General features: G+C 35.3%; 1 protein-coding gene across 1 annotated transcript; it reads left to right on the top strand.

Moving 5' to 3' along the window:
• Positions 1 to 10,560: 10,560 nt before the first annotated feature.
• LOC134653735 (uncharacterized) lies at positions 10,561 to 11,672 on the top strand. The gene is made up of 2 exons (XM_063509130.1): positions 10,561 to 11,378; positions 11,489 to 11,672. Exons 1-2 carry the CDS (start codon positions 10,561 to 10,563, stop codon positions 11,670 to 11,672), a joined length of 1,002 nt encoding a protein of 333 aa, XP_063365200.1.
• The last annotated feature ends 6,312 nt before the right edge of the window (positions 11,673 to 17,984 follow it).

Below are 17,984 nucleotides of genomic sequence, written 5' to 3'. Positions count from 1 at the left end.
GAAATATAGATGATTTCAAGAAAGCTGACACAAATGAATCGAATGAGTGATGAATGATAATAATTTATCTGTGTGTGCATGGAAAAAAGGTTCCATTGAATTGTTACAAAGGCCCACTTGCACCATTCCACTAAACTGGGGTTAGCCGGTTAAACATGGAATTACCATGGTTACCAGTCTAATTCGACACTAGGTTAACGGTTTATCTGCTTAACCCCGGGTTAGTGGCATGATGCAAGTGGGCCTTATTGTATCAACCTTATTCAACCAATCCACCAAAACCACAAGACAAGACAACCCACCTCAAAAAAGCAATTTACACTTAGAGGATGAGGATGGGTTAGCAACATGTGGCATCCGTAAGGATTCAAATGGCCCAGGCAGTGTACTTCTTGATCGCGTACGTGTTTTTTTTGTATTTGTAGTAACATTATAAATAGCAATTTCGTCTAAGTATGAAGTGCCTAATCTTAGCAATTTTGCAAAATTACTTGAAGGCAAGCTCGCTTTAAAATTGCGGGCTCTCGCTGTTTGCCGCAAGCTTAAGGCTCTGAGGCATATTGTCTTCAACATTGTTGACTGTAATCACCCAGTAAACATAATAAATTCATGAAGAATAATATAATTCGTTGGTATACAATACCTTAGTAAAAAAAAATGATGGTATACTAACCCACTTAGAACCAAGGCCATAGACACCGAGATTACTTCTTATTTGAGAGTGGAAAAATAATATAATTATATTCATATTTATTTAATAATAATATAGTCTCTATAAATACTTACTAGGGCTTTGTCACTTTTTCTTTAGTATAGTAGTGTGACTACTTATAACAAAACAAATAAAAAATATTTAGTAAAATAATTTAATTTGATCCCAAAAAGTCATTAGGTCAATCATGTGCCCATAGTTCTGTGCTCTATCTTCCATCTCCACCAGCATAATTGTATGCTTTAAGTCCGGCCGTGTTTGGCCGCTCGTCTGCCAGATTGATATATGATGGAGGCTCTAGGGCTGCTTCAAACGAGTTGGCTTGGCTCATAATTTTAATACTACGTTGGTAAAACACGGCCCGTTAACAGGGGGCCAGCCAGGAAATTAGACAGGGACAAAATACATGACGCACCGCATTAAACCTGCGACGGAAGAAATGGCCATTAGTTTTCATCTTTTATCCCGATTAATCAGAAAATAATTATACTCCTGTAAAAAATTTGCTTGTCAGATCCCTCGCAATATTTTTCTATTGAGCCTACTTTAACCTTTTCAGGTTATGGTTAAATTATGCCCTCTCAAATGTAGATAAATAGTCTAAAATATTCTAGTTTCCTAGTTAATTTTTTCATGGCATGTGCCCTTGATTAAAACGTGTAAAAATTTAATATGAAAATGATAATTTTGCGTCAGCCCCTCTTAATACTATGCGGATGTATTTACCAACATGAATGCTGAAATTTTTTTTTTGTTAAAAATAAAAGATTTTGAGGATTGAAAATTTAGTAACACTAGACCCGTCTATAAATGTGAGTTAATATGTGTTTAAAATGCGAAAGTTTTAATAATTAGGTACCTATATTGTATAAAATTGTTCAAGACAGGAAGACGTGGATGGATCTTGTGGAGGCCCTATGAACCTCCGGGGTGTCCTAGGACAGACAACAACAACAATAGCAACATAATTATTACAAAAAGCTACTCTGTTGCCAACCCTAATCAAGTGCCTTCCTCCCTGCATCGATGACGGACGGTCCCTGGGCAATTTCATAAATCAATCGCAACACTGTCTTCGGTGAATGCCTTTCATCGCCGGCCTGCGCTAATGTATAGAAGATGTGGTCATAGTAGTGATGGGACATGTTAAGTAAATAATAATATTGATAAATATTTATTTAGTAAAATCGCAACAATGTCTTCGGTGAATGCGCTTTCATAGCCGGCCTGCGCTAATGTATAGAAGATGTGGTCATAGTAGTGATGGGACATGTTAAGTAAATAATAATATCGATAAATATTTATTTGGTAAAATCGCAACAATGTCTTCGGTGAATGCCTTTCATCGCCGGCCTGCGCTAATGTATAGAAGATGTGGTCATAGTAGTGATGGGACATGTTAAGTAAATAATAATATCGATAAATATTTATTTAGGAAAATCGCAACAATGTCTTCGGTGAATGCGCTTTTATAGCCGGCCTGCGCTAATGTATAGAAGATGTGGTCATAGTAGTGATGGGACATGTTGAGTAAATAATAATATCGATAAGTATTTATTTTGGGTGTGTAATGCTTAATATAATTATAAAAAAACTATCATACATTTGTTATAACGCCATTTGATATATTATTATACGTTATAATGTAATTTTTATTATACGTTTCCTTTGTTATATTGTGATTTCATCTAAACTGTCATTGATATAATGCCTATTGTAATATAATTTTTAATTAGTGTAAATACATGTTTTATAATGACATTTGTTATAATATATTTTTGTATTTATAACGTAATTCTTCATACAATTTTATCAAATATAAATACATATATTGTATAATTTTTTTTGTCATATTTCATTTAATGATAACGTAAAGTTTTACAAACTTTTTAAGTTTTTATTCTAGGGAGGTCGCAGTTCTAACCTAACCTAACCAATTTTTTCACGGTTTTTAGTTCTGCGAGGGCCGCAGTTCAAATTTAACCTAAACCAGCGGTTCTCAATGTTTTTTTTTGACGGAACCCTTTTGGAAAGCGAAATACTTGATGGAACCCTACAATAAAACAATAGTTTTTAGAAGTGTATTTTTTTATTAATAAGCATAATAATTATATTTTTTTTATTATTCTAAATTCTTGCGGAACCCCTGCAGGGGTGTCGCGGAACCCTAGGGTTCCGCGGAACACACTTTGAGAATGGCTGACCTAAACCATTTTTTGCTAGGTATTTTATTCTACGGAGGGTCAAAGTTCTAACCTAACCTAACCCTCCTTTGCTAGTTAGTTATTCGTTTGTGCGGAGTCGCAGTTCTAACCTAACCTAACCCATTTATGTCATGCAACTATTATGCCACACAAATAATTATGTGATATCACTTGTTATAACAAATAATATACTTTAGAGTATGTAATAATTATGGCAATGTATATTAGACAAAGTGTAAATATGCCTTATGACCATTATACCAATAATAACATTATGTGTACCGTTAATTAGGTATTACGGTAGTATGCCATTTATTACGTTATTCAAAATAACGATATATCAAACTATAATACATGAAAAGTAATTATAAAAAATGTAATGCACCCATTTATTTTGTAAAATCACAACAATGTCTTCGGTGAATGCGCTTGCATAGCCGGCCTGCGCTCATGTATAGAAAATGTGATCATAGTAGTGATGGGAAATGTTGAGTAAATAATAATATCGATAAGTATTTTTTTTGGAAATTTATTGCAACAATGTCTTCGGTGAATGCGCTTTCATAATGTATAGAATATGGGGTCATAGTAGTGATGGGGCATGTTGAGAAAATGATAGATAATATTGATGTATTTGCTGTGTTAATCAATCGCAACATTGTCTTCTCTGAATGTCCTTTTATCGCCGGCTTGCGCTAATGAAAAAAAAATTTGACAATTATAGTGATCACTATAATTGTTCAAATTTTTTTTTTCATTAGCGCAAGCCACGTTGTGAATATCATTGAAAATCATTGTCCATGTCCTTGTTAAACGATATTTCTTTCTGGAAATGTTGTAAATGGAAATAGCCTTTACCTACGTATTGCCTTTATGTCTTCCTGTCATGTGAAGTACAGGGAAAATAGCCAATGCTTCAACTACCAACCTACCAACAAAAAACCGATATTTTATTCCGTAAAATGTGCCTACTTTTCTCCGAAACCCGAAATATAAATTAAATTTTGAAATAATTATATTGTAATAGGTACCTAATATATAAAACCTGTTGAAGTACAATTACCTCACAATAAAGTAAAGTACATTTACAGTACATAAATGGTGCTACTTTCACGAACTAGTGCGTGCTAGTGCCATATGTACTGTAAAACGTTGTACGATACACGTGCGAATAGGTAATTAAAACACCCTTCCTTCCCCCTTCTCCATCCCGTGTGTTTTAATTTATCGCCACTCGTTTCGAATTTCCTATTTTCCACACTTGTATAGTAAATAACTATTTGCGGTACTATAATGTATCGATAAGAGACTGCCCAGCCCTATTGTAGGCGGCCGACCGTCAGAGCCTTGATGCACAAACACTGCACAAAGCACTAACAATTGCAACTATGTTCTAAATACTAATTAAATGCACTAACGTTCACAATTGCCGTTTCCTTGCTTCATTGTTAAAGGCATTGCGGGTTTCTCATTAGGTACAGTCATTACATACAAAGGAATATATAAATGATTCTAATAAATTATATAGGGGTCTTATCTCGTCGCAAAATAATTGAGTGTCCTAATCTAATGTTACGCATACAACTTTTTTCGCATATATTTTCTCCAGCTGAACAGAAAGTATTATCAAAATATTTTGCATAGGTTGTGTAGAACAGGGTAGGTTAGGTTAGGTTTCTGTTATAATTTTTCAGAAATGTTATAGTTTCAGCACAATAACAATTATGCGAAATGAGTTTTATTTGTAACATTACATTAGGACAATCAAATATTATGCGACCCAATATGGACCCAATTATATAATATTAAATACAAAGCATTTTTACGTTATAAGGAAATATCAAAATTTAGTACATACCTATAGTCTTTAGCCACTCAAAGGCCTATAAAAAGGCCGTTGATTCCATTGTTCTTCTAAGAACAAAATTGCATTTTTTGGCATAAGTATTTAAATTCGTGGGCGCGGGGTGGCCAGATGACTGAAAAATATGGAAAAAAAATATAACCATTTTGTTTTTTGTAATTTGTTTGTCATTGTATTAAACCTTTAAAAGGCACAATCTATATAATAAAATACCAAAATTCATTGTATGTAATGATCATCATTCGATATATTTTTTCTTATGCTGAATTTTAATGACACTGAATTGGCAATTAGGCTTGAATTGTAACTTGTGTTTATTTAAACTCCATTCATAGGTTTGTCAAGATTTTGAAATACACTAAGTAATTTTTTTACAATTGTACCTAAGCAGCAAATAGTACCTACTATTCGTGATTTATTATGTATTAAGTTTATAATTACCTCAATCAGGAGGAAATGAAATAATTCCTAAAGTGTCATTCTATGGAACTTGCTAACTATCTAAACAAAAGCTACTAGTAAATTGACATTCAGAGACAATTTTAATATGGTGGTTTATTTACATAGTTAGCAAGTTCCATAGAATGACACTTTATGTAATGACAGTTAGGTAAAACCACAGACCTACCTAATATATTATGTAGTAACCGAGCTATTCTAGATTATCTAAAGAGATATAATATATCTCACGCTCGCTGGCTTCAGAAATCGTTAGCGAAATTATACAAGTAAGTATATACTAGTATATATAGTATATAGGTACAGTGTGAAACCACTAAAATGTGGGTATAAATTAACGCTCCGCACCGTTTCGAATATCGCGAAACCGTACAAGCCTGTACCGTCGAAGTTGCCAACTTGTCCAAAAACCTTTCGCTAGTTAATTTTATCCGACAACCTCCTACAATTATCCTCTGAGGGCCTACCGCGAACCACGTTCGACGTGTTGCCTCCCTGTCGCACTTGTAAATTCGTGCGTAAGTGTGACAGGGAGGCAACACGTCGAACGTGGTTCGCGGTAGGCCCTCTGATTTCGCGCCTCAAGCAAAGACACATCTAACCTTCGCACACTCTTATTCCCCCAACTAAAACATTCAAAAAGAGACTTTAACACATTCCTGTAAAACTCCAAATCGAGTAACGACAGATCTTTTTTGCGAGTTTGAGACGCCGAGCAGTTGGAAGGTGTTTTATTCCGCACCCGAAACTTCAACCGACCGAAATTATTCGATGAACTGGTAAAATGAACAAAAAGAAACATTCCCGATATCGATAGGAAAGAGCAAATGGCCTTTATTCTTGGTACCTTTTAAATTAATGAGTGGAATTCTGTACATAATCTAATAATCTGGCATAGGTACTTATTGCGAGACTGTATGTTGTAGTAGCAAAGAATAATAAAAGACGCATGGGAGAATGATAAAATAGACATCATTTAGATATCATTTTGATGTCAAAATGTAAGTTACGATTGGCCTCCTATTAAGCAGATACCTACCTCAAATTCTACATGTTTCAACACCGAAAAGCAAAACTTTAGGTAAGTATTCCTCTAATAAAATGTAAACAGCTAGACCTATGTAGTATTCAGAGATATCTGGCAAACCAGTTTTCTTTTATCCGTAGCAAAATACCTGGAAATTTTTAGGCACTAAAAACGACCGCTTGTCATTTTCCTTACACCCTAGGCATTATTTCTGTGTTTTTGTCCTTAATGTTACTAAACAAATTTACCTCGCATTATGAATATGTATACCTCATTTAAATAAAATAACGAGTAGGTATATCTTTAAGCTTTAGCTGAACAAATAACTTCTACAGCATTTTGAATGCGATCTAATTATGTTTATAAAAAACATTAAACAGTAGATAAAAATGGTCGCATAACAGTAATAAGTACAGTTTTTACATGTACACATACAAAAAATTAAAACTTGCATTCTATGTCTTAAGCTCCGCTTTCTGAACCTACGGCACCTTAACTGAGGGCCCGATTCCGATTTTGAACTAGATTCTAATAGATATAGATAATAGACATCACACAGATATGTCAGTGTCAAACAAGTGTCAAAAGTGACGTTTTTGTTTGAAGAAAACGAAGCGAGAGATTAAATATATTATACAGCACAAGTATACATATATATAATCTCTCGCTGATCAAAAAACATCTAAGGCATTTTAAATGTGCTATAAAAGTATTATTAAATAGTATTTCACGACGCGACGTGACGCGCTTTAGTCCCGTTGTTAAATTTAATAACGTGTAAAAATCGTGAAAGTTTAATAAGAATAAAGGATGACTCACGTTAGACCGGGCCGTGTCCGGGCCGGACCTTCATTTTCTATGGAAAGCATCACGTGATCACCGGTCATCTGTCATAGAAAAGTAAGCGCCGGAAGCTCCGGCCCGGACACGGCCCCGTCACAGCCTTTAGGCAGTATTTTAGAATAATAATAATATACATTTATCAAAGCTCGTTCTTACATAATTACCACCAAGTAGCTACCAATGGTAATTAGTTATTTATTCCTAGTTGCTACCACGAGCTTGGTAGCAGGTGGGAATATTCTCAGGGTTCAAATAGGTGGCTATTATTGCGCAAATTGACTGGAAAGTATCTAATTGCAAGATTGATTTGAATGAGGTAAAATTATGCTGAAATTGGTGCTAGAACAGATGTAGTGCATAATTATTTTTCATCGTATATTCACCGGAAACTTACGAACGTGTCTTGCTATTTCAGTCAGTCTCGGTACAAAAAGTACTGAGGTTTCAATCAACCAAATAGCATGACAAATACGAACTCTTTCGAGAAAATATGGTGGAAAACAATTAGTCAGTAGGAAAAAAAAAATTAGTCACTACATCTGCACGTAAATATTTTTTACATCTACGGCATAAAAAGTTTAACGATTTTCTGAGTGTTAGCGCTAAAAAACCTAATAACATTTTTCTGCAAATTATAAATTTGTCAATATCATCTCCTCATCGATTGCGAGCATTTTATCACAAGAAAACTAGTCACCATGAGTTTTACGCGGCCTTACCTTACGCCATGCATCTCGCTTGCACTAATGTCAGCTTGACGCATGCATTGTGAGTATTTCCATAGAGAAAAAAATACATAGATTGCTCACTCCATACATCAGTTTTAGTACCAAAAAGACTATTAGCATCTAGCATCGAGTAGCGGAACTATCAGTACTGCTACTTGACAATGGATGTAGCACCGACCGGAAAGTCTTATGCTGTTGAGATAAGACTTTCCGGTCGGTGCTACATCTATTGTCAAGTAGCAGTACTGATAGTTCCGCTACTCGATGCTAGATGTAGACACTGAAATTAATAGTCTAACTGATGTATGGAGTGAGCACTCTTGTCTTACTATATTTCTCTATGGTATTTGTGAGTTGATTTAAGCAGTCGCTAGCGAATATGTCAGTGTCAAACTCGTGGCAAGTGTTTTCAAAACACGACTTAGCAATTTTACACCAAATTAAATTTCTACAAAAACAATGTTTCAAAATGACAAACAGACCAAAATGTTAAGATGTACCTATTGAAAACAGTAAAGTATTTCGCCTTCAGGTATATTTATCAATGTTGAAAAATGAATAGGGTTAAATTCTCTGCTCATTTTCATTCGTTCAACGGAAACATATTTAATCTCCGTCGGTTTCTAGGGTTCCACCAGGAAAATGGATTAGTTTTTATTTTAATATATATAAAATAATGCCTTTCCGACTTGGGAACCAGTGAAATTATTTATGAAATATTTTTTGATGTGTGTGTTTTTTGTGTTTATTACTATTATTTATTTATTTGTTAGCCTACTGTATCCCACTGCTGGGCAAAGGCCTCCCTCTATTTCTACCACCTCTAAGGTGGACTTGGTCAGTTTTTCTTAAGTGTATTATTTTTTTTTTATTAAAATACCTTTAACGTATAGTAAGTACTGTCTTACCCTTTGACTACTTTATTTTTATCAAAATGTACATCAGAATATGAAAAAATGTGGCAAGTACCTACTTTAGAATAAAAATGGGTACGGAACTCCATTTCCACCGTTCCGCTCTGTCTTAACCCGCCTTTCGTTAAAGGACACTAATTCGACTTTAGAAAAGAAATTCCTTAATTATTGAATAAGGGAAACGTTTTTCATTAAGGGCCGTTTACACTCCGCCTGTTTCGGAGGAAATACGCATTTAGAATTTAAATTGGCAAAAATATTAAGTACGCAAGTTAATGTTGCTTAGGGAATTTGTAGTTAACGAAAAACACGTTTACACGTTTTCTAAAATGAGAATAACAGAATACAATCAAATTAATTTAATGTATATTCCTCACTTCAATAGTAGACCTATAGATCTACAGTGTATAAATCCAATACGGGCGATAAATAAAACCCGACATAGAATTTACCCGTCTACTCATTAATTATGACCCCATAATTATTATGTTTTTACATGTACCGAGCAGTAATGTACTGCAAACATCAAGAAACATTAAGATGACATGACATTAAGAGATACGAGATTTTTATTGTAACTGCCAAAAAGCGTTGATAGTTACTTTAAAAAGCTCGCATCCCGTAACTTGTGTGGTGTATTACATTGCGGGCCGAATTATTTTGTATGGTTATTTATTTATTTATTTATTAATATTTAGGACAACAACAGCCGTAAATAAAAGTTTTACATATGAATGCTTACATAACAGATGGCCAATAACAGTTATCCATAGATTACATTTTACTTAAAATAACGTAAGTAGTATCTAAGTATTGCTTAACATATTAAACATTTAAAAACTAAAAAAGACAGTGTGCTAGTCATACAAAATGCTCATCATTAATTTAATTATGAGTGGTTAAAGTTTTCATTACATTTCTAAGCAATTTCTATCTCAATATACTTCTTAGGTCCTATGCTAACCACCGTTTAAATATTCGCCCGTATTGAATGTACACACTGTATAGATATATGTTAAGTACTGGATATACGCACGGGAGGAGACGCGCGGGCGGCGGGCAGCACGCGACGTCATCGCGGCAAGCCGCGAGCGACGCGCGGCACACTCACTTGCCTTTACCTACTTCACCGGCAACGGACGAATACCGAATTTAATTTTATAATTGTTTGGCCGGGATTTCTTCTTGTAATTAAGGCGGAATAAACCAGCCTATTTTGATACAGTCCGCGATTTATTTCTACGTCCCAGTAGGACCCTAACATTGGTCCTTCGAGCCGGATCTAAATTAATCGAGAACAAATCAAGGTTAACTAATCTACAAAACATAACAGCGTATTTACTAAGATTTATTCATAATTGTAAAAATCAGAACAACAAATTAACTGGTCATCTTTCAGTCCAAGAACTTCAAGATTCGTTAAATTTAATAACTCAAAAGGCACAGTTGGAAATGTTCCCTGAGGAATATGCTGTTTTGAAAGCCGGTAAGGCACTACCTAACAAAAACCGTTTAATTTCATTAACGCCTTTCTTAGATACAAATGATATCATGCGAGTCGGTGGTAGGCTTGATAATTCTCCTTATTGCTACAACACTAAGCACCCAATTCTTCTATGTAGCAAACATCATTTAACGAAAATCCTATTTAGACATTTTCATATCAAACATTTACATGCGCCACCTCGACTCCTTCTAGGAACTATCAAACAAACTTATTGGCCATTAGGTGGCACAAATCTTGCAAAAAACACCGTAAACAAATGTGTACGTTGTTTACGCTTCAAACATGACACAGTTCAACCCATCATGGGCCAGTTACCTGCATCACGAACTGATTTAGAGTTCCCTTTTCTACATTGTTGTGTCGACTACGCGGGGCCAGTGTTGATAGCAGATCGAAAAGGTAGAGGATGCAAGCTTATAAAATCCTTCTTGGCAATCTTTATCTGCAACTCGACCAAAGCCTGTCACATCGAGCTCGTCACGGCTCTCTCTAGTGAGGCGTACATTGCCGCTTTAAAGCGTTTTGTCTCTCGTCGTGGGTTACCATTGACCATTACAAGTGACAATGGGACTAATTTCGTTGGCGCTTGTAATGAATTGGCACAGCTCCTTATGGAGTCAGATCTTGAAGGTCAGGTAGCGCAGGAGAGCATCGAATTTAAATTTGTACCGGCATATACTCCTCACTTCAACGGTCTGGCGGAAGCGGCCGTTCGCTCCACAAAGCATCATCTTAAGCGACTGCTACAAACTACTCACTTCACTTATGAGGAAATGGCGACTTGCCTCACTGAAATAGAAGCAGCGTTAAACAGTCGTCCCCTCACACCATTCTCCACTGATCCCTCCGATTTTTCAGCTCTAACTCCTTCTCACTTTTTAATTGGCCGCTCACTTATGTCTATACCTCAGCCACAAGTGTCTGATGTGAACATCAATCGTCTGGAACGATTCAAACGAATCCAGCACATCCGGCAGCACTTCTGGACCCGATTCTCGGTTGAGTACGTCGGCCTGCTGCAACAGAAGCTGAAGTGGCAATCCTCAAACAAAGAACTCAAGCTCGGATCGCTGGTCTTAATAAAAGATCGAGCACTTCCACCCTTAGTGTGGTCCTTAGGGCGCGTAATCCAGTTGTACCCAGGCAACGACGGAATCAGTAGGGTTGCGGAAATAAGGACGAGGAGAGGCACCATTAGGAGAGCGTTTAATAACATCTGTCCCCTTCCAGATTTTTGAAGTCTTCCTCCACATACTTCAACCCGGGCAGCATGTTAAGTACTGGATATACGCACGGGAGGAGACGCGCGGGCGGCGGGCAGCACGCGACGTCATCGCGGCAAGCCGCGAGCGACGCGCGGCACACTCACTTGCCTTTACCTACTTCACCGGCAACGGACGAATACCGAATTTAATTTTATAATTGTTTGGCCGGGATTTCTTCTTGTAATTAAGGCGGAATAAACCAGCCTATTTTGATACAGTCCGCGATTTATTTCTACGTCCCAGTAGGACCCTAACAATATATGTCATGATCCCTAATTACTCAAACAAGGCTTGTGGTCTTGAGTTTACGATGATTAGTATGGGCCGTATAGGGTAATCTCTAGTTGTAAAGGCTAGGTTCCTTTCATACGAGACCTCAAGCCTCGGGTCTGGTCCTTTTAAGCCATCCTTATCAATAACTTAGCTTAGGCCATTCCAATGTGCAAACTTCCGATAAGTAATTAACGTATATACCCCGCTATTTTGTACACAGAGTGTGCCTGTAAATTCAATTTATTTATTTTCTCTTTTCTATTTGTTGCTTACATGTAATCAATTAATTGGTCATATTATTATTCGAGGCACTCGAGTTAAACCTGTTGTGTTTTGTAAGATTAACATCAATACACATACATATTTATATAATAAGTTTTTGTCAAAAATTTCATTTCTAACACAAGCTTTTAGCCATATTTCTTCGAACAACGTTTCTTCAAACCAATACGTCACTTTTAACACTTGTTTGACACTGACATATACGATCCATATCGTTTCCTTTCCATATTTATTATTTGACGTATCTTAAAGTTCGAATATGGCTGTTAAACTGTAATTTTCTTTCAACATGCAACTTATACTCATCGAAATAATTCTAAAAAATCCAAACTCAATTAGGGTGATTCTTAAATTGTGTCCAAAAAATGTTTTTTTCATAAACGTTTTTATTTTTCATATATTATTACATATACTTGGTCAACCAGATCTTGACAGTAGAAAAAGGCGGCAAATTTGAAAAATGTAGGCGCGAAGGGATATCGTCCCATAGAATATTTGAATTTCGCGCCTTTTTTACTGACAAGATTTGGTTGACCAGCTATATATCAAAAGTACATACAAAAAGCAATTTTTTGATTCATATGGTCAAGCTTAATACCCTCAGGAAAGGTAAATAAAATGAGTACATAAACACGGTTGTGACAAAGTGTCCCTCAGTCGTGACATTTCGGCATTTTGGTGGCCAACTCGGCTATTTTGATTTATATAGTTATTTTAACATAGCCTAAGTCACTCTTATGACTACGACAAACCTAATGATAGCTCAGACGTTGAAATCTATCAAACTATAAAGGCTGTAGAGCGTGACAAATAATTCTATACAAATCATAGATACATACAAGCGATAAACATTTTTTTTGCTTTGGCAGTCGGGCAATAATAGTAAATGATCTGTAGCTAATAAAAATGCATTTCTGAAATGTGCACATGCCTCTAAATTAATCAAACGAATTAAGAATGACACGACCACGTGTCTATATGTCACGAACGTGGACTCAAAAGTCCGTGGCGGTGACAGATTTTTGAGGCCACGGCACGGTGGTTCGGCTTGTATGGAGAAAGTGTCAAAAATCGATATCTCCGAAAGTATCAAAGGTACCTTCAAAATAAAAATACCATCGTGTTTACTGTTTTAAGATCTAACAAAAAATAGTAATTAGAAGTTTTAATTTGTATATTATGTCATAAAAAAAAATCAAACTGAAAACAAAAAAAATATGCGGAATACACACAATTTTAAAGCCATATAAAAATACAATTTAAAAATATATTACAACGTATTCTTCAACAATATAATAATACCAATATTAATTATAATGTAAAAAATCTATATTTACAATTAGAACTTACATATTTACAGAGATACAAATATCGTACCAATTATGCAACACAAAATCTATCACTTCATGTCTCAGTCATCTTAAAAAACTAATTTAGACTAACTAATACTTAAAATTAACCTATAATAATATTTTAACCATCTAATTACCTAAGTACACATTGTGATAACGATTGTTTTTTCTTCTTAGGTACTTTCCTAAGGCCCATAATCATAGGGTCCGAATTTACTAGGAGACGGTTTAAGAGATCCGTATTCGTCTTGGTGCGTGACATCTTCCGAGTATTATTAAGCCTGAACTGCTTAATAATTTTATTTGTGGACTCGGCTTCTTCTGAAAGCTCTCCTATTGGTAACATCACGTGGTCAATCACTGTAGCTCCATGAATGAGGACTTTATGCACAGAAGCTGGCATATAGTACCATCCATATTCTTCTATAAGTTGGCGGGCCGTTTCTAACGCATAGTCATTATATTTCTCGGAATTTATTTTGTATCCGGAATTAATACACTTCAAAATTGTGCCACCTCTATCAACAAGCTCTTTTTAATGTCAGTTATCTCAGCTGAAACAGCAGAATTTTCAAAAAAACCTGCGTGCGTGCCGTATTTCCATCATTGGATGTTCCAATCGCCCTCCGCTGATCGTTTTTCGCTAGCAATATTTTAGCATATGATGGTAACACTGAATTATGTTTGCTATTAATAATCTTTTGTATCAATTCATATTGATGCTTTGTTAATTTTGCCTCCATTAATAAGATAAAATCTCATCTACATTCACCTCACTACGAATACTGTCGGTTGAAATATCAACTAAAGAGTTTACGGCAGATTTAACCATTTGTGAAAGTTCAGCTAATCTTCTACGTTTGGTTCGGTTACTGTACGAGTCATAATCTTTTTTTGGTCGCCCTAATTTCGAAGAATTATCACACTTATTATCTAACACTAAAACACTTGCTGTTGACGAGGTCGTACTTATAAGTCTACGGCTTCTACATTATTTAACCACTCATGATATTTAGCAATAACTTTAGAAGTTTATTAACATTTTGGAAGAAAGAGACTAGAAATAAGGATACTTAATTATTAAGGCGATTATGTAGACTGCTAACATTAATGTTTTCAGCCTCTTCAGGTACTGCTGCACAAGTACCTATTTGGAGAATATTGTGTGCCCTGTCCATATATTAACCATCGGTAGCGCACCACAATTCAAATACGTGCATCCTCAAAAACGTGCAATGAAAAAAAGTACCTGAAAAGAAACAAAAATCGTTAGAAAATATAGTTCAAGATTGGTAAAAACACGACTAAATTTCGTAGCGGGTGCTACGAAATTCGTAGAGGGCTTATAGCCTTCAAGGTCGCAGGGTTGCGCAAACAAAATACAATGATCCCATAACTACGCTTTATGGGCAATACGATGCATATAGTGTCATTGGTGACATGTGGCGGCACAATTTTGAAAGCTACCGTGAATACTCTTAGTATGAAATAACTTGGTAACATTAAGAGGTCACGTAGACCCCAAGCTAATCGATCGTATTAAATAAATACAACACCTTTGTTTACAACATCCATAATGATGCAATTGAAAAAAATAAAGAATTTCGAAATATGTGCCGTAAACAAACTTTAACTTGACCATGTCACTGGTAACGCTAATTACGCGTGGTCGATGTGCTCACTTTGAGGGTCCGAAAATTAATGATCTACTTAAATAATTTAGAAACTATATATAGTCTCAGATAGTATGGCTATTAGTTAATAATTTGCCATAGACAAACTTTATCCAAGTCACTATGGGTTTCCTAGACTTATGGCCTACTACGGAGCCACTGTGCACGGTCGTGATAATTTGGAACATGTTCGATATTACATAAATATTTCCTTTGATTTTGCAAATGTTAAATAATTAGCTTACTTAATCTGCAATGTATGAGGTTTATCTTATATACAAACAATAACGTGAAACTGCAACTTACTTATAAAACTCTAACACGGCGGTGACGCGTTAAGGTTGACCGTTTTTTTCAAATGAACACAAATAAATAATTTTCGACAAAACTTCTCTCTTCAGCCATTTGTAAACCTGACAACAACACAGTGTTGCTGTTCTAAAAAAACTTTAATAAGGCTGCCAGTAGTAAAGATAATTTTCTACCGAGTACTGCATGTTTATATTACCACGCGCGGTGGTGACGCGAAAACTAATCACAAAATGTATGTTGTTTAAAATTATATAAAATCGTTATAAATCCATACAATTTTTAAACAGTGTTGTAGAACAAGGATTAATGTTTTATATTTGATAAAAATTATTGCAAAATCACTTCATATTTAAAAAAAAATCAAATATCACAAAATCCGGGGAAGTTACACTACACGGTCCGTGACATTTCGCACTTGTAATATTTTTTTATATATTTCTAAACCTCTTAGGACAATACATTTAGGTTGACCTAAAACTAGAGGTAAATTGCTAAGTATATTGATATAGAGTTTAATTATTTTCACAAAAATACATGCTATTCTTACGTGTTACACAAAAAATGCATAAGAATAAGAATCACCCATTAGGTTGCGTTATTTTATAAAAGAGTTCGTTTGGCCACCTCCTGTGGCCATCATCCGATCACCTCGATGGTACCATAATATTATGTCATCCAACTTACATTTATGTAGGTAAGTATGTGAAGTGGGTCTAAATAAAATAATGGGAAGTGGGTCTATAGTTGTGCACAAATTTAAGTGGGTCTAATTTACCATTTAGGATTTGACCCGAACATACATGCAAATATTGCAAGTTAAATAAAAGCTAAAATACAGACGCAGCCATCACTACCTCATCCTGTAGCCTGCAGTCTCATGAAATATCCTGCGAATTATGTGACGGAGCGCACGCCCGCCTACCAATATTCTTTGGCCCGCCCATTTCAATTTCCGGTTCCAGCGTATTGGATACAGGAACGGTTAAAAACCGGTTTTCATTTGATCAAGATTGTTTTGACGTTCGATTGACATTTTGTTTGGCCGTTTGAACAAGTTAGGCTTCGGTCGGAAGTTTTGCCAATTGTTATTTTGGTGCGCTTGGATCTATGGAAAGTAACTTACGTAGAGTCTGTGCGGAAAGAGAAGAATCGTAAAATGTATGGGGCCCAATCCCATCCCGGATAAATATATATTTCAGTTTGACACTGCTAAACGGCAAAACACAAGCATTTCATTGACTTTGTAACCTCAACGCATATAAAAAAAAAAAATTGTAATTTTCGATACAAGTGCGAAAAAGAGGAAATTCGAAACGAGTGGCGATAAATTAAAACACGACCGAAGGGAGTGTTTTAAATCGACACGAGTTGCGAATTACCTATTCGCACGTGTATCGAACAACGTTTTACAGTACATATGGCACTTTAAAGTTTCGACATACCTACGCACAAAAAGTGCTATTTTACGCACTAGTGCGTTTTAGTTTTAACTTTTCTTTTTACTTTTTTTTTTGGTAATTTGTATTTTTACACTGTACTTAATTATTTGAAATGGATGTTTACCTGTAAATAAAGAACTATATTATTATTATTATTTGTCTGTCTTTCCATATCCCGGGACCATGGGGTCCAGGAACTTATTATTAAAATGACGCGTGGAATAAGAACCTAATTTTAAAGTCGGTTAATAGTCCTTTATCAACCTGTACCCACAATCTTGATCAACCGCGTAAACTTTGCATTTTATTCAGCATGTTGAAAATTAAATTCAACGCTTATTAAACTTTGAAGTTGGGTATTACAGTTCGCGTGCTGGCCGTGTACATTACTCTAGATTTTGTGAGTCGAACGGTCCGTGACCAAATTTAAACCGCGAAAACCGTAAATTCGCAAATTACGGGGATCCTTCGCTTTTACCCCAATGAAGGCGTAATAAGAGTCATAGAGAAAGATGCCTGCAATTTGAGAACTTCCATTTTCGCGGTTATAGTTATATTTAAAAGTTCACGTATTACACAAAAACACAAAAATATGTTGGACTCGACATGTTGTCGACTTGCAAAATCCAATAAAACGGTATCTATTGCGGGGCCAGGTATCTATAATAAACTACCCGACAACATTAAAAATATTGAAAATGACCTGACATTCTACTCTCAGTTAAAAAAATGGCTCACTAGAAATGCCTTTTATGACATGTCAGAATATAATAATATTAATAATAATGATTTAATTGTAATTTAATTTTTTAATTTATTTTATTTATTTGAATTATGTTGATTATTATAATAGTGTTTTATTTTACTGTAACTCATGAATATTATATTAATGAATTGAAATTGACTAATTATAAGTATACATTTTTGACATATAAAGTTTGTAATTTTATGAATAAAGAAATATGAAAATATGAAAAAATATAGCCCCAGGGCCAGTTGCCATCAGATATACCAGAGCAGCTGAGGTGTTTAAAAAATATCTCAACACGCACTCTGGCGCTCTGACAATAGAGGAGTGTTTAAACATTTGTGAGCGCCTCGGCCGCTCCGATATATCTGATGGCAACTGT

The sequence above is a fragment of the Cydia amplana genome, chromosome 13 (assembly GCF_948474715.1).
Source record: "Cydia amplana chromosome 13, ilCydAmpl1.1, whole genome shotgun sequence".
Lineage (NCBI taxonomy): Eukaryota > Metazoa > Arthropoda > Insecta > Lepidoptera > Tortricidae > Cydia > Cydia amplana.
The sequence above is the reverse complement of the archived record's forward strand: the minus strand, read 5'-3'. Positions and strand labels throughout refer to the sequence as shown.